The sequence below is a fragment of the Falco peregrinus genome, chromosome 7 (genome assembly GCF_023634155.1).
Source record: "Falco peregrinus isolate bFalPer1 chromosome 7, bFalPer1.pri, whole genome shotgun sequence".
Lineage (NCBI taxonomy): Eukaryota > Metazoa > Chordata > Aves > Falconiformes > Falconidae > Falco > Falco peregrinus.
Genome location: NC_073727.1, coordinates 8,870,401 through 8,893,648, shown reverse-complemented (window position 1 = coordinate 8,893,648; position 23,248 = coordinate 8,870,401). Strand labels below are relative to the sequence as shown.

Genomic DNA, 23,248 nt, shown 5'->3' with positions numbered 1-23,248 from the left:
ACTAAACCATGTAATTCACTGTTATTAGTGCACACCATGCACATTGTGATGAGCCATTGTTTGTTTTTACAACAAAATTCCAGCTAAAATGCGCAATCTGTCATCCCCGTAATACAAAAGCAGAAGACTGCATTCACAGCTTTCCTGACTGCCCTTGAGGCTCCACTTTCCCAGACCAGACGGTGCTCCAGAAGTAACATATGGAGCCTCTTGGAACAGGGTGGTGGTTGATGACTCCTCTCAGCATCACAGCCTAGTGATCCATATTTGGCATGAGTCTGTCTCAGATAATTTTGCTCATAATTCTCTCACCTCTGAAGAGGAGAGGTCACTGGAGCAGAAACCAAGAACTTATTAAACCATTTTTCATAAAAGCTCTCTTATGAGTCTGATTAAAGCCCTGTTTCTCATTTGTGTGAAGGCTACTCTGCAGCACTGTGGTAGAAGGGTTTTAGTTGTGGGAGCAGATTGCATTTAATGTTGTTTCTGTTGCCAAGTTGGTACAGAGTGGCTTTAGGGTTGTGAAGAGGCTGGTTAATAGCAGTATCCTAGAGATCACATTGTATGTGTTCATGTTTCCATTTGGGTTTTGTATGTCCTGTTTAAGGTGATGTGTTGTCCTTAAGTCAGTTTGGTTTGGAGCCCCCCCCCTAAAAAGTGTGTGCTTTTTGTCCAGCTGATACAGCTAGTAGCTGAGAAACTTGTGAACTGTGCTTAGTAAGTGCTGAATGATGTGTGACAAGCGGTTTGCTATGAAGGGTGCTTAGATGTGGCATGAGTTCCCTTCATGTTATTTTGAATCCTGTGATTGTTTCTACTGTGGTACCATTAAGAAGAAATAACGCCAAGTTTAGGGATGTTTGTTCTGGTCCCAGGGGCACCCTGCAGCCTTGGCTTTTCACAGGAACTGATGTGTGACAGCTGCAAAGAAATGAGCAAAGGAGGGAGGTGATATTTAAGATGAGGGTGTGAAGGTTATTATACTAGGGTAGCAGTGATTGCGTACCAGTGATCTGGTTCAAGGCTGCTGGCTTTTAAGGCATGGTTAATGTTCTGCTTTTCTCAAAAGTTTTCTTTCATGTGCTGTGGGGAAATGATACTGGCATGAATGCGCATGTCTGTGCTTAGTTTGGCTGGGAGGTTTTGAAACAGGTAGTGCTTGGATGGTGGTGTGCTTGTAGATGTATTTGTCAGCAGCCCCCGTAGTGGGTAATCATTCAGGCAATCTGCAAGGCCAGTACCTAGTAAGTCAAGTGAGAATATCAAGAAGTGTTTGCTGAGTGTGTTGGCTGCTTTTACAGTATCTCTCTGGTAAGACGAGGTAGAGTGGTAGGTGAGTTTGTACCGAGAACCAGAGACAGACTGATATTAAATGTGGAAGGGAGAGATGGAGCTGCTTAATGTAGGAGAGAGCTTAAAAAGAGGATGTGGGGAGTGCAAACTGGCAGCTTGTAAATCGAATGACTGAACAGCAGGAAATGCATTGCATTCATCTGTATTTGATAAAGACAGTCTTGTTAAGTATCCTTACCTTGCTTTGCTTTGAAAATCCTGAGGGATGAGCCCCATTTTGAAATAAATTCCACAACATCATTGCTGTAATTAGTGATGTATACTCTCTGAGTGATGTATACTCTCTGCATTCTGTTTGTATCCAGGGGATCTGTATGAAGGATTTAAATGTATGTAAACACTGAACAGGCAAATAAGAATAAAAGGGTGCTTTTAAATTTTTTTCTCTTTAAATAGAAGGGCCTGTATGAGGTGCACTAGAAAAAGCACCTCAAAGGTAGAGCTGGCTGTTTGAAAAAATAAACATATATGCCCACACCTCCTCCACCACCCCCACCCCACCCCCGACTGGGAGAAGGGGTTTGTCTGTTTTTTGGTCTTGGTACGTGACTGTGCAATATTCGAGGCCCTGGTGCTGGATGTTGCTGTGAGCCCCTCAGATCTCAAGGATTTGTCATTCTGTTCAGTAAGTGAATCTGGCTGCAGCATTTGCTGCTACTGCTTGTGCAGTTGCCAAGCCCCTGCCTACTCCTTGGAAACAGGAGAAAAGTAAAAAACCATTTTGTGCTCTCAGTCCTGTGCAGGGCTTTATTGCTTTTGACCTCTGGGAAACTAAGTGAGCATACGTGCACTTTATTAACTTAGCTACCTCTGAGGCAGCTTCTGTGGCTCACTGAGTTGGGAGTTGTGGCTGCTGCCTGTGCCTGTGTCAGTGGATTAGCTTGCATCTTCTCCGAGACTGTTACTCCAGGGAAGGAGTTAGCTTTTTTACATCTTCCTCTTCCAGCAGCACTGTGAGCACCTTTTGAGTTTTGCAGTTCTTGTAAGATGGTTTCTAGAATGGTGCAGAGAGATCAGGAAACATAGGTAAAAGATCTCTTACATTCTGAAAGACAAAATTCCCTTTTAATGTAGACATTGTCAGTGGAAGTCACGTTTATGTATCTGTCATTAAATGAAGGAAAACTCGATTGTGCCTTGTATACTGGTAAAACTGTTTGAGAAGCTTATTCCTGCAAAAATACTTCTGCTGCAGTGCTGTCTTGTTACTAAGATGTAGCAGATTCAGTGGCCCAAGCTTATTAGGGCTTCCATGAGGCATCGTGGGGAGGCATTTGGGTTCTTCCAAGGCTGACATAATTTATGCATAATTTGAAAAGAAAATGCTGGGTTAGTGGCTTGAAGCAGGTCTTGCCTTTTCAACTTTTTCCATACTTCCTGTAGCAGAAAGCTCCTTTCCAGTCTGTCATTCTCATTCCACTTGTTCTCTCTTTCACCTAGAAAATACAGAGCTGTCGTGTTGCTGCCAGTTGCTGTCAAAATGCTGCCACTTCCCTCCTGGACTTTGAAATGAAATCTTGATTTACTATTCCTAGTTCAGTTCAGTCCAGCCCCCTCCCTGTTGTGCTTTTCTTCCACCAGAGGGTTCTCCTTTTGCAGGGTCTCGTTGTATTGATGATGATGGTTAAAGAAATTGGAAATCACGTTGCTTTTGTTGTAGATGATTGTGGGAATTCACAGTTGCCAGCACTAACATTTGTCCGTTTTGGATGTAAACGGTGTTTTTATCTCAAAATAATTTTTGAAAATTTATTTTCCAGTATCGGCTTAAATTGTGCCTTAGGGGCAGTTGAAATGCGACCATTCATTGAAACAGTTGGACAGTGTACAACAGCCTACATCATCTGTTACCCCAATGCAGGTGTGTTGGTGTGCATGTTCCTGTGCTTGCAGGCAGATGAAACGTAACTCAACTGTTCCATCTCATTAGCAATAATAGAGTTGAATTAGCCTGAAAACATTATTGTTTTTACTATTAAAAAGAGATTAAGAATGTTTTAAACTGCTGAAAGTAACTATTGTTAGTTCTGTGACAGTGAACCCAGAATGCTCTCCGGCATAATTAACAGTCTATTGAGTAAGGGTTGCAAGGGTAATGAGGCATTTTAGTCCTCATACAAGTGTAACTACTTCAAATATATCTTTTATGGAATTTAATTTTGTACTTGTGGGCTTTAAACAAATTGTAATACTAGAAAAAATACGTTTCAAGGTCTTCCCAATACCTTTGGTGGTTATGATGAAACTCCAGAAGTGACTGCCCAGCATCTAAAGGTATGAAATATTTCTCATGTGTCACATCTGACATACTAGTAGGCAAGAATTCTTTCCTTGTATTTGATGTGTGTTTTTTACAACATTGTGTAGGTTTTTATTTTTCCTCAGATGGCTCTATATGTCATTTGGATTGTTTATAGACAATTTGTGGGATGATAGTTATTTGAGATAACAGGTTAGGAAAAACTGCTTGGGAAACTCTGAAAACCTTTCTTACTTTCATGTCCTACACTAAGCTTTCCTGCAGCTTGATCTGTGGATGTTATTCATTTGCACTCTTGTGTTCCTACTTTTGGGACTTGTTCGAAAAGCTGAGCAGTTTTTGTGAACTTGGCAGGATTTTAGAGTTGTGTGTATAGGAACCGCTGATGGTGATGTCCCAGTGCAGGGTTTCCTTCCACATGGCACTTGATCTGTGCAAGATGGAACTGCGTGGCTGGAGCTGCAGTGCATCAGCGAGAATGCAGCATCTGCTGCATGTTAATTCCCTTTTATAATACAATATGGCTAGTCTTTGATACTCATCCAAGTTTTCATCTGGGGCTTTGGTATAAAACAGGCCAGTTTCAACTGTAGTTTCCTAAAATTAGGTGTTGAAGTTGCTGGTTAGACTTGGGTATCCACATCTCAAAACAAATCCTAAAGAGAAGAAATAGTAAAATAGTACTGATTGTTTTTTTAGTTTAATCTTTTTTTCTTGTGATCCCCCTGAATTGCTTAACATATGGAGAAAAAAACTATATAAAAATGCATATCTAAAAATATAGATATAAATAAAAAAGATACCTTTATTAACTTGAAATGAAATTATCTTTCTCTCCCTTTTACAGAATTTTGCTTTGGATGGTTTGGTCAACATAGTTGGAGGTTGCTGTGGTACTACACCAGCACATATCAGGTACCTCATGAGCTACAACTTTATGTGCACTAGGAGATAAATTCAGTGCTGCTTCTGTGGAGCAGTATTCTATAGCTTGTCTTGGAGTTCCTTGAAAAGATGGATCACTTGAATGCTAACAGCAGCAATATGTGGAGGAGAAATAATCTGGCTTTCATAGCTCTGTGTATTGTGAAGAATGAGTAGAGGCATGGTTCAAAGATTTTACTTCTGCTGGTTTGTCATCTGAAAGTGTTTTGGAATTACTCTTCCCTCTTTATCATTGGATAGAATAGAGTTCCCATCTCTGCTCCCTTATGCTGTACATTCTTTTTCTTTCTCACACTCCTAGCCACAAAGTGAAATTTAAGGTTTCTTTTGCTGGTAGAAGGAAGGAAGGTGTGTACACGTGGTGGTGGTGGTGAATGTCTGAACAGGTCTGGGAATGCTGTACAGCTGGTGCTAGCCCTGGCCAGTCAGAGGGAAGATTTCATATCTTTCTGACTGGAAGCAGGTCAGTGGGAAAACCTCCTTTTTTCACCTGGACTTGAAAGGGAAGGGGCCCTTGTGATTAATTTTTACCCTGATACAAATGGGTAAGGAATGGTAGTAGGTGAACATGTAGAAGACACCGTGTGTCACTCCTGACTGGAGTGAAGAGAAAGTGAATGTGATCACCATGAGTTATTCTGGCATCTGAGAAGTGTGTCTCAGCCCAGAACAATGTTTGTCTCTTATTGGATTTTTTTACTGTAATTATCAGCAGTTGTTCAGGTCAGCAAATCGTGAATACGGTAAGAGTCAGTGTAGTTTGAGGAGTGGTTCTGATGTCCATCAAGTATCCCATTGGCCTAGTATCTCATGTTCTGTATTTGGTATATCTTCAGCTTTGTACGTTCCCTGCAAATAGCTATGGCAGGGTCTTCTGGGAGTACGTTTTTGCCTTTGGCCACACAAAGTGAAATTAGCTAATTAGCCTTGTCTGCTACAAGGCTAAATGAGAGATGGAGTTATATGTCTGGTGTATTCTGTTCGAGTCTTGTCTGGAGTGGTTTAATTTTAATCAAAAACGTTACTCTTCACTTTCTTCTTTCTGTAACTCAGGAAAATTGCCAAAGCTGTGAAATTCTGTAAGCCTCGCGTTCCACCTTCTCCCTCTCAAGGATACATGCTGCTGTCAGGTAAAACAGAGTGTAACAGTTTAAGCTTTATAACTCATGCAACCTTCCTTTATAAATTTATTTGCTCTTTTCTGCTGATCAGAGTGGCACTACAAGTTTCTGATTCTTCTTGAATCCAGCAATCTTATGGATGTGTAACCAGACCTAAATCTTACTGCTTTGCCAAAGGATTAATGGAACATTTTGTTACAATCTTGTATAACATAAGGAAGCCAGCATATTTTACTCTGCAAGTCTCAGACACTTTGTAATGGTTAGTGAGTATCTTTATCCTCACTTGGCATCAGGGGAGGGTCAAACATGTAAAGGTCAGGTATTTGATTTGATTACGGTTGATGGCAGAGCTGGAACGAGATCCTTGTTCACCTCTTGTGAGAGAGCTGCCCTGTGTTGCCTCAGACGTTGTTCCAGTTGTGCTAGGACAATGTTCCAGCCATACATCCAGGTCTAAAATGTCTTTTGTTTTAGCAAAGTCTAGATCTGTGTGTTCCTCAGCCAGGCCTTCTCTTTAGCCTGTGGGCCACGTATCCAGGTAAAACAGCACCTTCTTTTTGTTCTGGTACTGTAATCTAGAAGTCAGATCAATTTAGCATAAATTAAATAAATTGTGGTTGGCCTGTAGCTTCATGCATTAGCTTATTCTGGACTGCTGTAAAGTTTGTTTGCCTCCGAGTTGCCTGCTACCCGAGGGTTCCACTTGGCTTGTTTCTGTCAACTTGGGTATGTGGTTAAGAGCTGTCCCTGTTTGTCAGTCAGTTCAGTAGATGACTTCTGTGGTGGTGGTAGAGTCATGTGATAACATAGTTGGAAGTTGAGAGAAGGCGTGTATGTGCATACACGCAGATGCCCAAAGAATTGTAGCTTCACGTTGTTTTATATTGGACAGATTCATTGGATTTTTTGTGGGTCAGGTAAATTATTGACTGTCATTGAGGAAGGATAGAAACCTTTGGCATATGTGCTGGAAGTTGTTTCATTGCATTTCTTTGCTAGTTACTTATTAGATTTGGGTACATCCTGATGTGCTGAGAAATCACTATTCTTAAAGAGAGATCCACCTCTATTTCATAGTTAAGAAAAGTGATTTTATCTGTCTTACGAAGTTTTTTCTTTCCTGTTTTTACAAGGTCTGGAGCCATTCAGGATTGGGCCATACACCAACTTCGTTAATATTGGCGAACGCTGCAACGTTGCGGGATCACGGAAGTTTGCTAAACTCATCATGGCAGGCAACTATGAAGTATACATTTTAACAATAATCTTTATAGCTGATGCTCATATTTTTCATTGCTGTATTGAACTGTGTTAATAGTTGCTTGTTTTGCTGGCACAAAGCAGTATTCCACATCAGTTACAAGAGTAAGAAAACGAGGAGAATTTACTTTCTTACTGTCCTTTGTTTCTGTGCTGACCAGCTCCTGATAAATTTGTGAGAAGGGTTTTACAAGGGCTCTTTTTTGTTTTGGTTTTTTTGTTTGTTTGTTTTTGACAAGTGTTACAGGAAATGTGAATTTCCATTTTGAATTAAATGACACAGCTGATGACCGTTTGGAAAGTGGCCTAGTCTCTGCTGTATCTAGGGGTGGATTTACAGAGGATGGAGGAAGGAAAGTGGGAGTAATCCTCCCCTCCAACATGTGGGGTACATCTGACTTGGGATAGATTGTAGCACTGTGCAACCCTCCCTCTTTTCCTTCCTGCTCCAATCCTGGTCAGCATTATGGTTGCATCTATTCTTTAAATACTTTGATCACTGGCTCCATCATGCTACATGACAGTTGATATAGAAGAAGGTGCTTAGAAGGTTAATTGGTTTCCTGAAACAGCTGTAGGACAGAAATGAAAAGGCTGGAGGACTCATGCTATACTGGTGTAAATTGCTACTTTAACGTTCACACAATAAGTAAAGTGATGTTTCTTGAGAGCTGAGACTCCGCCCCAGAATACGCTCTGCTGTTACAGTTGATGCAATCAAAATTAAAGCCTTATGGTTGTGGTTTTGGGTTTTGGTTTTTTTTTTTGGCGGTTTGTTTTTTGTTTGTGTTTTTTTTTTAGGAAGTCTGACTCTTAAGCCCTTAGAAGTCATGATGCAGGTTAGACCTATTAAATAAAGACAGCTTTAAACACAGTTTATTAGGGACTGTGAGCAACTAAAAACATCTTTCTTTTTTATGTTGTGTCTGCAGAGTGACAAAAAATGAAAGCAAACAGACATGGGTGTTCAGATAATTACGCAGGCCAGAGAGAAAGCTCTAGTATTTTCTTCTTAGTGCTTGATGATTATTCTGCAGCTGGAAAAAAATGTCAAACAACCTCCAGAAATTAAGTACTCTGTGTTAGAAAACAGCAGAGCTTGTGATGCAAGACTTATTCCATACCATCATGGAGACATTTCCTGTAATTTTGTACAGTCAGAAGTCCTTTTTACCATGCACTACCAGCACATTAGGTCTCTGGCGTCATATTTTTGTGAACAAATTAGTTATCAGTTGTGCCGTACTAACAGTTTTTCTATGTTGTACATCACAAGACCATTTCCTTATCTTTTATGGGATGCCTTATACATTTTTAAGTTTTTGGCTGCATGCTTATTTTAGAGAAGTGAAATGTTATCCTGAGAATGACTGTGCTTTTATCTACTGATTGTACTTTTGTGTTTTTGGCTTTGTTCTTTAGGAAGCCCTGAATGTAGCCAAATCGCAGGTTGAGATGGGGGCCCAGGTTCTTGACATTAATATGGATGATGGGATGCTGGATGGGCTTGCTGCAATGACCAGATTTTGTAACTTGATTTCTTCAGAACCTGATATTGCAAAGGTTGTAATTGAGTCACTCCAAAGCACAATCAAGAACATTTTATTGAGATGGAAATTGCCTTTCAGAAAACTTTGATATTGATTTATTTAGTAAACAGTATAGGTGTCCCACAAGAGGAAGAGGTACTGTAATAGGAAAGGCCTTTGGGGGAAACAGAGTTTTTAACATTCTTTACCTGATTTTAGCTAAATATATGCTAGTCCTTTTCATTGGTTAGAAAAGCTGAATGCAGGTACCTTTTGCAGCAGTTGAGAGCCATAATCTGTATACTGATAGTGCACAATGGTATTGCTTTCCATAAAACTTAGAATGCTATGGATATAGGATGGTTTTAAAAGATACTTCTGCAGTTTACATTCTCTAAAAGTGAGTAGCTAATTCAGAAACACAAGACGATAAGGGGGGAAGTAGAGGTCTCTATGTGGTATGTGGTGGTGTTGCTGTAGAAGCTCTGGAGTTAAATTTGCTCTGAGTTTTGCATTTAAAGTGACTCTACAAATACCATCTGGAAACTTTTTTTATTTGTAAATGCTGATTAATGTTGTGTGCGTTTTCATGTCCAAATGGGCAGACAGCATGTGGAACTCTAATTCATAACTTGCATGTATTCCTCCGACTGACTTGTCTGTTATTTACAGGTGCCATTATGCATTGACTCCTCAAATTTTTCAGTGATTGAAGCAGGCTTGAAATGTTGCCAAGGGAAGTGCATTGTAAACAGCATCAGTCTGAAGGAAGGCGAGGAAGACTTTTTGGAGAAAGCAAGGAAAATTAAGTTGTATGGAGCAGCTGTGGTTGTCATGGCTTTTGATGAAACAGGACAGGTGAGTGTTTCTTTAAAGGAGAGCTATTTTGCCTCTGGAGTGCGAGGCTTTCGTACTCTCGCACAAGACAAAGTTGTTTGGTTTCATTGACACAGGTGATGCAAAGAGGTCTGTAGTCTTAGCAATAGTTTTGACCCTGATATATAAGCATTTCCTATGCTGATCCCATGTTTGAGGAATACAAATACTGCTCTAAGTGTAGCTTTGCTAGCACAAGAGCGTGTCTCATGCTATTCAGACGTGCTGAACTCTTCCTTCCTTCATAGATTTTTTTTTAGATCAAAAGCTGAGTTTTGCATGAGAGCGCAATCTCTAGGAATTAATTTAGTTATGTCAAAACCCACATATTTAACTTCACATTGGATGATGAAATGTTGGGGAACAGAATTGTTTTTAATAAGTTGAGTCAAACCTGCAGGTACAGGTGCGGTGATACTTTTAATACAAAAATCGTATAGGTAATCCTTTGCCAATATTCGTGATGTTCTGATTTCTGGGGAGTTAATTTTTTATGTTGTTTGTAAGCTTCCTGTCAGAATTCTTTTTCTCCACTAGGCAACAGAAACAGAAACCAAGATTGCAGTCTGTTCCAGAGCTTATCACCTCCTTGTGGAAAAAGTGCACTTCAATCCAAATGATATAATATTCGACCCTAATATTTTAACCATAGGAACCGGAATGGAAGAACATAACCTGTATGCCATTAATTTTATCAATGCTACTAAAACCATAAAAGTGAGTTGTAAGCTTATTTTAATTTGAAGTATGTTGTGAGATTACTTAAAAACCTAAACCACCACAAGACAGAAGAACACCTCCAGCCCCCAAACAACAACAAACTGCTGCAAAATGATATGCATTTTCAGTTAGCAAGGGTACTATTTCTCTGAAGTGCAGCCACTCCCTAATATTACTGTATTTCCAGTAGAAAAACCTGAAATAGTTCTACACATATATTTCAATCCATTTTCTCTACTGTAAATGTACTATAATAATTAAATGAGATAACGATCACATTCGTGTTCTAGCTAAAAGGACCTCTTTGAAGGTATGTGAAAACTGCCTTTTAAAATTAGTAAAATTTACATTTCTGTGGAAGGGATTTGTGCAGTAATCTGACTTCTTATTTAGCCAAAATGTGTGTAAGGAAGCACAGCAGTGAAGAGCATCACCTGAACACAGCCAAGGAAGCTGCACTGTTGTGTTTCAGAAGGCAACTTGGTTGGTTTGGAGATGCTCTGTGAGTAGCAGTCTGGGGCTTGAACACCCCCTGGGTTATTTTGTCACCAGAGAGCTTCTGGAAGGGAGGCTGCACCCTTGAGGCTAGCTGCTCAGCTACAGTCTGCTCCTGAGACTTGCAAGCAGGCGGGTTGGCTGCTTCTGTTTCCAGAGGAGTGGGGGATGGAAGAGCTATAAGTAGGTCTGCTTGGGGAAAATCTGGAGTGCTGCTGTGGGAGGACTGATATGTTTAGAACAGCACCTATGACTGTGGAAACCATGGTAGTGGCTTACACATAACGAGGCTGGATTTTTCCTTTCACTTGTATCTTTTTTCTATAGAGATTTGAATTACTTGTTATGAATTTGAGTAACCAGAAAGATCTGGAACAGGGAAGAGAGGAAAGTGCATATAACCAATGCACTGCAGCTTAGGGGCCGACGGTTTTAAGGACTGAATGCTTTGCTTAGGTTTCCTTTTTGGAAAGCACTTTTCTAAAAATCTATGTGCAATTCAATTCCTATAGGAAACACTGCCAGGAGCCAGGATAAGTGGAGGTCTTTCCAATCTGTCTTTCTCCTTTCGAGGGATGGATGTCATTCGAGAAGCAATGCATGGGGTGTTCCTTTACCATGCGATTAAGGTACGATGTGCTTTTGGCTTCCATATGTTTGTGCTTGGCAGATGTGCAGTGCTGTGTCTGACAGCCCTGCCTGGGCGATTCTGTATGTTTTTTGGTTTTTTTTCAGTATGGTATGGACATGGGAATTGTGAATGCTGGGAATCTACCAGTGTATGATGATATCCACAAGGAATTGCTACAGCTGTGTGAGAATCTAATTTGGAACAAAGATCCTGATGCGACAGAGAAACTTCTACATTATGCTCAAGTAACTTCCAGTTTTAAACTTTGAATAGGAGTTAGCTTAGCATCTGAACTTTAATACCTCCCTGCTGATGATAGGTAGAACAGCTTATAAACTGCATGTGTCAATCTAACTTCAGGTGTTAGAAGTTACTAATGATACTACAAGTGGTTCAGCTATTGATACAGAATAAAATGTGAACTCTGTGATAGATTGAGCTTCTCCAGTTTCAGAGGTGCCTTGAAAGATCCTGAACCAGAGATCTTCCTAGTGCTTTAGGAGACCAAGCTGCATAGGCATTCTTTTAAAAAGAAAAAAAATAACAAACCCCCCTACAAAACCACACCAAAAAACAGTAAGAAGCAAAAAATCCCAACCAAACTCCCCCCCCAAACAAAAAAACAAAACAAAACCTCTTCATAAACAAACAAAAACTAGAAACGGCCAGTCCGCAACTGAAGCAAATCTTGGTGCTGGAGCTTAATTGACAAGTGCATTGTAGGAGACCAATGTAGGAGCCTGTCTCTGCAGTGGTAATGGTTTGCTTGGAGTGTATTTAAAAGGTGAAATAGTTGCCTGCGGTTCCTGGCTGTACCACAGACTTCCAGTTCATGTAACTCATTTCAAGAACGAGGACCGGCTATTTAGTGGTTTTGAGATGCTCTAATGACAGTGGTGATAAAAGACAAAGATTACAGACCTGAAGTTTTCCAGATTATTAGCCGTAAGATGACTGGAGAAATCCTCTTTGAACAGAATACAGCAAAAATCTTTCTGTGTTAGGTGGCTTGAGATTTAACATACAGGGAGGTTGGCATGCCCATTTTGTAGCTGCTGGAGGTATTATTTCTGTCCACAGCTTCATTTCGTTTGTAGTTTGCCCTACGATAGTGTGTGCTTTTTAAGAACAATGGCAACATGTTGAAAACCACTACGGGAAGACTGTCCCTATCCCTTGTGCTTAGGCTGGTTTAGATGTTGCTCTTTAGGATCTAAACAATTCAGCTGGGAGTGATCTTGTCTGCATAAGCATAGTTGTACCATTAGGGTGTTCAGGGTTGCATAAAGAAAAAAACAAGAAAGAGAATTAGAAAGGGATTGCTTAAGCAGTGTTTCTGTGAAAGCAATGTGTGAATTTAAATGGAGCATGAAAAGTAGAAATTGAAGTAGATGGTGACTTTTTCTAGGTCTAGAAGTTTTTGAGAACCTGTTGTTGGAATTTCTCTTTTCATGTTGGTAGTTTTATGTTCTGTGTCCCATTTCAAGTATTGCACCTCTAATACAGAACCAGTGAAGTTTCCTCCTAGTTCCTACAGGTAATAGTGATGTATCTTGCCAGTTGCTTGAATGCTAGACCTGTGGGGAAAAATGAGGAACTTAATCCTTGCAGATTTAGGAGATCAGTCTTCATTTGAAGTTTGAGATTAAAAAACATTTTCCTTAAAGTATGTAGCTGCAGACATTCTCGACCTGAAACTTCATCCATTTCTGGTAATGGGAGTTGTGCTTCAAATGGCAGGCTTTTTCATCCTCAGCATGCAGTATAGTCATCCTGGTTTTAAATATCTGCATGTAGTGTTTGCCACTGTGGTCCCTGCATGCCCACCGTAACAGCTTCGTGGGTTATTTTTAGGTTGGAATGGTTCCCTTCCTAAAGTGTCTGGCCAGAGGTTATGGAGCACTTGGTACCTTTTCATCGAATAACAGAAGTTAGCCAACATCTGTATAAACATGGATGAAAACTTGCTCTAGTTTCTTTTCCCACGTGCGAAATCTTGTTTCTGTGGCTTTTCCCATGGCTCTATCTTTAAAAATTTGCTGATGAGCACTCAAAAGTACAAGAGGTTCATAAAGACTGAAAGATGTCAGGTTATGTCAAATGACTGAGGGAGGAAAAGAAATGACTTGCCTAAAGTGTGGTCATTGAAGTAATGGAAAGGCTGCTCTTCCGTGAGCTTTCCTGGGCTGGGGCCTTACCAGCTTTCTTGCACTGGGAAACCCTTTTGGCCTTTGCATTTGTAGCAAAGCAGAGTGTGAGGCAAAGAGAATACGCAGGGGTTTGGGACAGTCTGTGTGCGCGAGAACAGTAGTTCTGTAGCCTGTCTGATGGAAGGCACATCTGTGATATGGAATAACATAACCTATTCCAGCAGAAACTGAATTAGTGCCAAATTAATTAGATTTTTTAAAATGAAGTGTAGTGTGTGGGCCAGGAATCAATTTAAATTATTTTCCCAGAAGTAAACCCCTTAAGATTAAGAATTTTAAAGTTTTTAAGGGAGTGAAAATTATTAAACTCTCTCTTTTTCCTCCACCTCCCCCACCCCCCCACCTGTTTTGTTTAGATCTTCGTTGAGGTATATACTCTTTGAGATGTAGGCCATAAGCGTCTGTGGTACATCGTATGCATTTGCAATATGATTTGCATGTATATGAAAAATGTTTTGAATAATCTAAAATTATTTTATGGCTCCATATTTGAAATTATCCTCACTTTTATAAAAGTGAAGTCCACAGTTGTACTTTTTATGCTTGCAGGCTCTTATGGTTGTGTCTCCTTTTCAGAAAAATGCCCAGGGAGGAAGAAAAGTCATACAGACTGATGAGTGGCGGAAAAGCGCTGTGGAGGAAAGGCTGGAATATGCTCTCATAAAGGTGCGTCTGTGCAGAAAACTTGTCCTACTTGTCAGCTTTCAGAGGCATGATCTCAGCTTAGACTTCAAGCAAAACTTTTGGCTTTAAAAATTCTTCAACCACTGTTCTTTTAAAAGCTACTGATTAGTAATGAATAATATATTAACTTCAAGAAAAGAGTGATTTGTCTTTAAACTTCGCAAGTTGAAGTCTTTGACCCTTAATATTATTCTGTTATGTTGGTAGAAACATACTGCTTTTAATTTGTAGGGTAGTTTTTTTTGTTCCTTTAACAGTGCCACACTGAGTGGCATTTGTGCTGAGGAAGCAATCTTTGAATGTTTGTATTTTCTTATGATGTCATTAAGAAAACCAAACCTGTTAATACTGTGGACTCTTGCTTTGAGTAGCTTTATATGCCTAAGAATAGAGTGTTTTGCTTCCAAAGAAGCAAAGGCTACCTATTTTAAATACACGTTTGAGGTATCCTTAAAGACTAGCGGTATTTAAAGTGCCTGTTTGTACTTTCATTGTGATTTTTTTTTTTTTTTTTTTTTTTTTTTTGTGGGGAGAAGGCAACTAAATAAAAACTGTATTTCTAGCAAGATAAGTTTCTCTCTTTTTTTTTTTTTTTTTTTTTTTTTTTTTCCCAGGGCATTGAGAAGTATGTCACTGCAGATACAGAAGAAGCAAGATTAAATCAGAAAAAATATCCTAGACCTCTAAATGTAATTGAAGGGCCTTTGATGAATGGCATGAAAATCGTTGGTGATCTTTTTGGTGCTGGAAAGATGTTTCTGCCTCAGGTAATGAGAAAATTATTTAATATATTTTCCTATTTTGAAAAAACTAGCGTTATAAAATGTAGCCAAGACATTCTATGCTGGCTGTTTATTCAAATATAGCACATTAATCATGAAAATTCAGGTGCTGCTAAGAAGCAGCCCTATTTTTCCTTTCCTTTGGAACTTGACTTTTCTTTATGTATTTTTACATCTTTTTTACATCTTTTATTCCTTTCTTCTGGGTGTTTTTGCTTTATTTGAAAAGCAGTTTTAAGTTTGGGCCTATGAAAAAGAGCAAAGGAGAGAAAAGATCCAAATGAAAATTGCTGTATTTAGTACTTTCCAAGTCTGGGCCTGTTTGTGACTTGCAGTTCTAGTGTGAGCGGTCTGAGAGGCTGCACTGTGAGAGCAAGTGTCCCGTGCAGACCCTTGGTCCCGTCGGGCCAGCAGCCTGCTGCCACAGAACGCGCTGCAAACCTGGGACCTGGGTTTGAAAATGAAGTCTTGCTTATTGTTTGAATGGGTATAAAAGAAAGCCTAGGGAAATCTGAGGCTATTCCTATATCTGATTTTTGTTGATTATTACCTTCCCCCTAAACCCCTATCCCCCTTCATTTATGCAGGTTATAAAGTCTGCTCGAGTTATGAAGAAAGCAGTGGGTCATCTTATTCCCTATATGGAAAAAGAAAGAGAGGAAAGAAGAGCCCAACAAGGCAGCATAGAGGAAAAGGCAAGACACAGTTCTTTGTGCTGTAACTCTTTCACGGCATGCCATGATAAGTATTAAAACTATTTTTTGCTAATGACACTCAGCTTTCATGCTGGAGAGTTGATGCAGTCACATGGAAACTGACAATCTTGGCATAATTTGAAGTAGGTCTGAAATTCATACAGTGCAGGTTTTGTGGAACTCTGATTGGTATGTGCCTGAGCTGTTGTCACAAGTTTCCTGATGGATGCCATCAGCCTTTGTCGGCCCTTTATACCGGTGTTACTTATTTCTTGTGTTTTTGTAGGCATTTCATTCTAGTGTTACTTATTTATGGTACTTCTAACTTCAGGGCAATTTTTACTTTTTTTTTTCCCCTACTAATTCTGCCCTCAGTGAACTCTGGAACTCCCTTTTGCATGTTCAAAGCCTGTTGCCATTTGTCTGTTTATTCAGCTCTTTCCTTCCCCCTAGCCGTGATCAATCTCCTAGCCAAGCAAACGAAATTCTTCCATCCTTTTTGTTCATAAATTGTGACTTCAAGACCTCTTGTTATGGTAGAATAGGATGCTCATTGCATGTGTAGCCATGACCAAGCTGCAGGAGACAAGGGTCTGTGAAAGAAGGATCTGAATATAGTTGTCTTTTCATACGTGTGTTTTTCCACCAGTTTCTGAAGACTACTTTTTATGTAATATGTAAAATACATATAATTGAAAATATTTTTTAGGTCCTTGTGGGCCTTTCCTTTATAGCATTTCCTCTTTCACAGCTAACAGTTGATAGTGCCTGAGGATAGTTTTATTAGCTACCTGTGCATATATTTGAAGTAATTTCTTCCAAATTTGGTTAACGGCATATGAGATAGGAAGAGCATTGGAAAATGAGGGTACAGGATGTCCCTTGTTTTTTCCACACTGGCAGGATTCTATTCAGTAGAAAAGGGAATTCAAATTAATAGGACAAAATCCTCTTTTGATTACTCATGTCTGCTGTTTCCTGCTATATTTATAATGTGATAGGTACTTACAGTTTTGGTTGTTAGATATTTTTATTCTTCTCTTGTCTTGTCTGACTATTAAGTTTTATGTACATTTACTTTTCTTCAGTCCTGTGGAACCTTACCTTGTCTTCATGAGTTGTCAGAGACAATAGCTATTATCAGAATCTGGTATTTAACACACACACACAAAAGGTAAAAAAGCAGAATTTTGCTAAACTGTGATATTTGTGTATTTCATTTGGTTTCCTTTCTGTGGATATTTGAATGGTTCCTAATTCTTCCCTTGAAATCTTCTTATACTGTATCTTGCCATTTGCTGGGGATGTGTTGTGTGATTGTCCAACGTAAATGTAATGCAATATAGCAAATATTTAGAAAGAAAAATGACTGGATAGTCAAACCTTATCTTAATGGAAGAAGGAGAGTGCCTAGTCTCCTCTCCCTGCTCTTCCTGGATGTGAAGGTGTATTATCTCCAGTATCTCAAGCGGATCTGTTCTCTGGCTGCCATGAGTCACCTTTCTATGTGTCATCTCTCTCCTGCTCATGCTGTTCTTTTTTATTTTAATTCAGATGACAATGCTGGTATTTGGCACCTTCTGGTTTGTTCTGATGCTATTTGAAGTCTGTCAAAATCATTACTCCATTGCTTCCATAAGCACTTGATTAGGATCCACTGTGAACCCCCTGGCACTTAAATCTCTGGCTAAAAAGTGTAGTAGAATTTGAGAGGTTCTTTAAAAATATAGCAAGCACTCTAGAGAGACTGAGATATTCTGTGTGGCTGAGGAGAGGAGGAGGAAAAAAGTCAGGCTTCTGTCCTGCTTCCTCTACCTTCTGCTGGGCAAGAAGGGATGGTAGCGCCTTCCTCTTCGAAATAATGTCACTCTATAGAGAATTGGTGAGAGAGGAAAACACAGCTGCATCATCTCTGAAATTAAATGTTGACTTGAAGGAAAATGATTTGCAGACTCTGGTGTCTGATCTGTCTGATGTTACCCAGGCTACTGTAACCTCCAGGACAGTTTTAGCCTTAGACTGCCAGGAAATGCAAGGCATCGATAGTTACATTTGAGGATAAATAGCTGTGGCTGTGGATCTCTATCAAGATTTTTAAAAAGCAGCCCTTTGGATGTGTGCCCAGAACTTGAGGACCTCTTTGCTCCAGACAATTGAAATCACAGTGCGCCCTAAATAGGGTTGATTTAAAATGGTGTGTGCTGTGGCCCATGTTGCTTGCTGCCTAGCACACATTTCCCTTCTCATGTGCAAATGCAATTTTTTTTCTTGAATACCAATCACTGGTTAAATCATCAGTAGTTATTGGGTATGATATGCGTGGGCAGCACTTTTTGTTCTTTCTCCAGTTTTTTCTTACGTTCCAGCAGTATGTTTTCAGCTGCAGTTTTTTTTACTGATTTACTGAAGTGGCTGACTTAAAGTCCTCCATTTTGCCTTTTCTGTTCCCCAGTCATCTGTAAAACAGGAGCAGTGGGTGATAATAGGTTTTAGTAAACATCAGCATTGGTGGGGATCCAGCAATTTTATTCAACAGATGTGTCAGGACCATGGGAAATGCTAGTATCACTCTTGGTAATATACAAAGTTTTTTTCCCCCCCCCCAGTAAATAGTAACTACAAAGGCAATGTAGGCTCATGAAGTAGAGAGCTACTTGATACTGTGCAGAAATACAATGTGCTTCATAGAAGGCTCTAATCCTCCAGTTCTGCCATCTGCAAAGGAGATGAGATACCGTCCAGAAAAATATTCTGTAGTTTCACATGGAGTATGCTAAGGTTTCCACTTTATTTAAATTCTATGCCATTTAAGTAGTCTGCTGCTGGCATCTGATCCTGCACCAGCTCAGCGTGGCACTGTGAGAGCCTGGAGCTGCTCCAAATGACAACACTGATTATGCAACTAAAAAGGTAGCACAAGAGCCTGTGTCCCGGTGGAGATTTGTTATAGGAAGTTCCAGTGCTGCCCTGCTGGTATGCCCCCTTTATCAGTGCTGAATGCCATCTAGGCTAGGACCAGTTTGTGACAGTGCAGCTTTCCTTCTTCAAGGAGATCATTTTTCCAGCCTGTTTGTTCAGCTTGGGTAGTCTGAAGTAGCCTCATCACTGCACTGAAATGCCTCCCTTGCTATTTATATTGCATAAAAAAATGAGTCTTCTGCTTTTGCTAATTCCACTTATTCTTCTTAGCATTGCATTGAAAGATTGTTCTTGACACACAAACAGGCATGTTATTGTGAGTGTTCGTACCCTTTTGTTCTAAACATTTAATCTGTTTAAACTCTATGTTGGTGAGGTTTATATTTGGAGCAGAGATACCTTAGGAGTTCAGTTATTGCACTGTACAAAATGCTGTCCAGATCTGGAATTTTTTATCTGCTATTTTGTTTTTTTTAACACAGATTTTTGATTAACATGGAGGCAATTTGCAAGAACAATTAATGTGCAAGTTTTTATTACCTGGATCTTTCAAAATAGTTTTTAATATTGACTATATTACCTCTACTATGCTTTGCAATTACTTGTACTACAAGAGAAGTCCCAGTTGTGGATTAGAGTTGCATTGTTGAATGATCTGTGCAAACATACCGAGGCTTCTGAGTAATTTAACTTTTGTGTTGGTTGACTTTCAGGATCCTTATCGTGGTACAATAGTACTGGCAACTGTGAAAGGAGATGTCCATGATATTGGCAAGAACATTGTGGGAGTCGTTCTAGGCTGCAACAACTTCAGGTGAACAGACTAACATTAGGTAGCTGGGAACACAACTGTGTAAAGCTGACTAATTAATATTAATTATTTATTAGGCTAGCTGCAACTGTGGTGATAAGAGGTGGGCATTTCTTGGGAACTGTTTTCTGTTCCCAAGGTGTGGTTGAAAACACAAATCACACCAGCTGCTACTATTGAGGAGGCAAGAGGAGTGTAGCCTCCTCCTTTAATACTTTTTTTCTAATAAATCACTGTCTGAGGTGGATACAGTTTAACATCGGCTGAAATGTAGATGAGAACATCCATTTTTGTATTTGTTTTATATTAGTTAAATACACTAAGTATAATGTCTAAAATGTATAAGTATAATGTTTGAAAAAACCTATGACAATCGCAGCAGGCAAGATGATGTGTGCGTTGTGGGTTGTGTTGGGGAGAAGGAAGTCTTGTAAGATTCAAACGAACCTTTTAGTGTGGTTTTTTTAGGCTGTTTAACTGAAGTTTTAGAAACGTGCAGGTGTATGTTTCATTAAGACAGACATGAGATTCTCATCCTGTTTCTGAGCTTCGAAAGATAGAACTTCACGAGAAGTCAGCTCTTGCAAGGTCTGTGTACATGGCAGGGTTGGCAACAGTGTTGGAAGGAATGATGATGTTTCTGTCAGAGCTCTTTGTCAAATGTCAAATGTTGTTCAAAGCTGAATCTGCTTTGGAACTCTGTTCATTCCTTTAGTTTTGTTTTTGGCTTGGGGCTGTAATTTGCTCTAAAAAGAGCCAAAATTATCTCTATTTTAAAACACAAAGGACTGAAACCAGTAGCAGTGCTGTGTATATGCAGTACATTCTGTTTCATTATATCTTGAAATTCTGACTATTGGTTTCAGGCTTTCTTGAGCTGTAGTGTTTTCTGTCACCATGAGTATGAGTGAGGCTAAATGAAGCTAGCAGGTTGGGGTGGCTTATGTGAAACAAATAAAAACCTTGCCAATGGCTAGGGTTAATAGGAATACAATGCTTCTTATCTCCATCTTAGCCAGACTCAGTACAACCACAAAAAAATTAAAAAAATAGAAAGCATCTTACACTTGAATTTTCTTACGTACTGTATCATCTGAAACTCTGCTACATTGAAAATTTTGCCAGACCCAGAGGTATTTCCTAAATTAAAATTCCCTACAGGGGTCTTAATAGAAACAAGCTAGAATCTCAATTTTAACTTAAATTTTAGGTCATTAATTTACGCTAAGAGCAAGTTTATTTGCCCTTTATGAGAAATTTTCTGTGTTTTTAAAAGGATCTTGTGTCATCTCACTTCTCTTTACAGAGTTATTGATTTAGGAGTCATGACTCCATGTGACAAGATCCTGAGAGCTGCTATTGAGAACAAAGCAGGTATAGAGAGATTCATTAGTACTCCCGAATTGTTTGATTTTAAACCCCACTCGCATTTTTTATTGCTACTTATTATATTCCTGTGCTGTGTATGATTTGGTCAGACTGTCTTCAAATAAATCAGAACTTTTCCATTAACAATAGTAATTATTTAGTATTTGGCACTTCCCTGAAACTTGGCCCGAGGAACTGAAAACCTGTATCAAAAGGACAACTCCAAGAGAGATGTTTTAGTATTTATTTTACAGATGGATACGTGGAAACCTGAAAAGGTTAAATAACTTCATGTTGATCTTAAATCAGTAAAAGAACTTGGCATTCAGCCTGCCAGATCAGCGAGTATGAAATCAGGAATGAGTTGTTCTAATAAATAATGAGCTTTCTGAAACAAGCTACAGTTGCTTTGAAAAAATCTGTTGCATCTTGGAGAAGATGAATTGTGTGGAACATAGGTGGCAAAGTTTGAAAGCATTTGCTGTATCTAAGAGCAGAGACTATTTTGTTTTATTTCCCACCTCAGTGCTGAACTTCTGTGGTTTGAACCTTGCTAATCAGAAATAGTGTATATTTGTTGCTGAAACAAGAGCAGTAGGTGTTCAGCAGCTGCGAAGACTGAGAAATATCTTAAACTGGAGATTTGGAATCACTTTAATTCTTGGAACGCTTTCACTTTCTTATTAGGTCAAACCTTGCTTCTAGACTAGCGACTACCTTTACTTTTTATCTCACTGTTTTCTACTTGATGCATGAAGCTATTTGATGTATGAAATAAACATTTCTGTAATAATTTCTGTGTTTTTCTAGAGTGGATTTGCTAAACCTTTTGACTATGTGTGTTTGTAAATTTGCAATAGATATAATTGGTCTGTCTGGTCTCATCACCCCTTCTTTGGATGAAATGATTTTTGTCGCCAAGGAAATGGAGAGATTGGCAATAAAGATTCCGTTGCTGATTGGAGGAGCAACTACTTCTAAGTAAGATACCTCAGCTGGGAAGATGGGGAACATGTATGAAAATAGTGTTAACTAGGGGAAAAAAGAAAATTCATAGCTATTTCTCTCCCTTTCCCATCTCCCCCAACGTACGTGCTAGTATGTATTTACTTAAGACTGAATGTTATATTTTGCATCTGAAGTCATAGAATATAAAGGCAAAAAATAGTTGGGACACAACAGCTAATGGACTTAACACTCACAAAAATGAAATGTTTATTTATTTTGCAAGTGTATATATTATGTGGAAGTACTATATTTCCTTCTGAAAGTTCACGCGCATATGCATAAGAATACTGTTCTTCTAAGGGATTGTGCCCTGTTTTGATTCAACAAAGCATTTTGAAAATGCAGGATTTCAAGACCAGAAATGGTTGCGTTGACATCAGGGGACTGTTTTCTTTAAGAAAGTTAATGCATTTTCCTGGAACGTTGTTCAGCACTGTGCTGACTGGGTTGAGCCCCCTAGTCCTGTTCAAGGAGGCTGATAGGGGATAAATTCTGGCTGCTTGCCTTCAAGTAGTTACCATGTTGCTTTTGATAGACTGAGCTTTTCTGTTGAGATCTTTTTCTCTCAGATATGCTCAAATGAAATAGTACAGCTGCTATGATGTCCTGGAGACCAGTGTTGACAGCTGAATGACACCTAGTATTAACATTACCACAGATGTATTTTGGGCATGTTTAATGGCCTTAGGTTATGCTTTGCTAACTGGTTTATGTACAGTATACTCGAGTAGGTGACAGCTCAGAAGACTGCAGAGGTCATTTCTTGCACAACTGGAAGCTGTTAGCAGTGTTGCTTGCTTTATCAGGGCAGCACATACTGTAGCAGAACCATTGCATGCTGTATTTTGGGCCTTAGCAAACGATCCCATAATTGGACACAGTGAGTAGGATCACTACCTGTCTATTGGTCCTGTAGATGTAATGCAAGGTTAACTGTATCCTTTTTCTTCTTCTCCACATGAGTCTCTTTTTCTATGGCTTTGGTACTGAGAACAAACATGGAGGGTTTTTCCTTAAAAAGTAATTTTTAAAAACAGGGGAAAAAAAAAAAAAGACTTTATTCTCAAAGTGGAGGCCTTAAGAGAGCCCTTTCTTTAGATCTTTTTAGTGTTTGTGCACAGGGTGTTGTGGCCTAGTAATTGAGGTCAAATAACCAGCATCGAACAGTTTTGTAGAATTTATTCACAGAGATAAATGTAGTCAACAGAAAGGCGGCACTAGTTTTATCCTTGGATATGGAAATTATTGAAGAATTGATGTATATTTTTGTATACATAAATAGTAATCATATTCACATGAACTGTATATAAATATATACTTATGCATATGCCCAGGCACATACAGTTTCTATAAAATATGTGTCAAGTAAAGGTATTCTTTATAGAAGACTGGCTTGGTAATACGTATTTAATTTTACTTCTGCAGTCTTAAGTTTAACCTTGCGTGTGCATTCTCAGAGGCTGTGTACGTGTCAGAGGTTACTAATGAAGAACCATCTGCGTTTTTTCTCTGTAACAAGTAGACATTTTTATTTGGAATAAGGGGGCCATAAGTACTTGGAAGGGTGGAAAGGTGAGG

The 23,248-nt window shown here is 39.2% G+C and overlaps 1 protein-coding gene across 15 annotated transcripts in view; it reads left to right on the top strand.

Moving 5' to 3' along the window:
- MTR (5-methyltetrahydrofolate-homocysteine methyltransferase) overlaps window positions 1–23,248 on the top strand; it is a 57,691-nt gene that overhangs the window by 15,916 nt on the left and 18,527 nt on the right. For 9 of the 15 annotated variants that reach the window (XR_008748179.1, XR_008748177.1, XR_008748178.1 and 6 more), the window contains 16 exons: window positions 3,114–3,214; window positions 3,566–3,627; window positions 4,461–4,528; window positions 5,612–5,688; window positions 6,816–6,928; window positions 8,365–8,505; window positions 9,144–9,329; window positions 9,885–10,064; window positions 11,075–11,191; window positions 11,298–11,438; window positions 13,980–14,069; window positions 14,702–14,854; window positions 15,457–15,564; window positions 19,197–19,297; window positions 20,601–20,668; window positions 21,523–21,643. Coding sequence is in view for 2 of the 15 variants with exons in the window: in XM_055811086.1 (XP_055667061.1) it covers window positions 3,114–3,214; window positions 3,566–3,627; window positions 4,461–4,528; window positions 5,612–5,688; window positions 6,816–6,928; window positions 8,365–8,505; window positions 9,144–9,329; window positions 9,885–10,064; window positions 11,075–11,191; window positions 11,298–11,438; window positions 13,980–14,069; window positions 14,702–14,854; window positions 15,457–15,564; window positions 19,197–19,297; window positions 20,601–20,668; window positions 21,523–21,643 (1,827 nt within the window). In the remaining 13 variants the exon portion in view is untranslated. Of the gene's footprint in view, window positions 1–3,113; window positions 3,215–3,565; window positions 3,628–4,460; window positions 4,529–5,611; window positions 5,689–5,803; window positions 5,942–6,815; window positions 6,929–8,364; window positions 8,506–9,143; window positions 9,330–9,884; window positions 10,065–10,460; window positions 10,571–11,074; window positions 11,192–11,297; window positions 11,439–13,979; window positions 14,070–14,701; window positions 14,855–15,456; window positions 15,565–16,652; window positions 16,739–19,196; window positions 19,298–20,600; window positions 20,669–21,522; window positions 21,644–23,248 lie in introns of those variants that run through there. The other 6 variants (XR_008748183.1, XR_008748181.1, XR_008748182.1 and 3 more) reach the window with 6 other exon arrangements.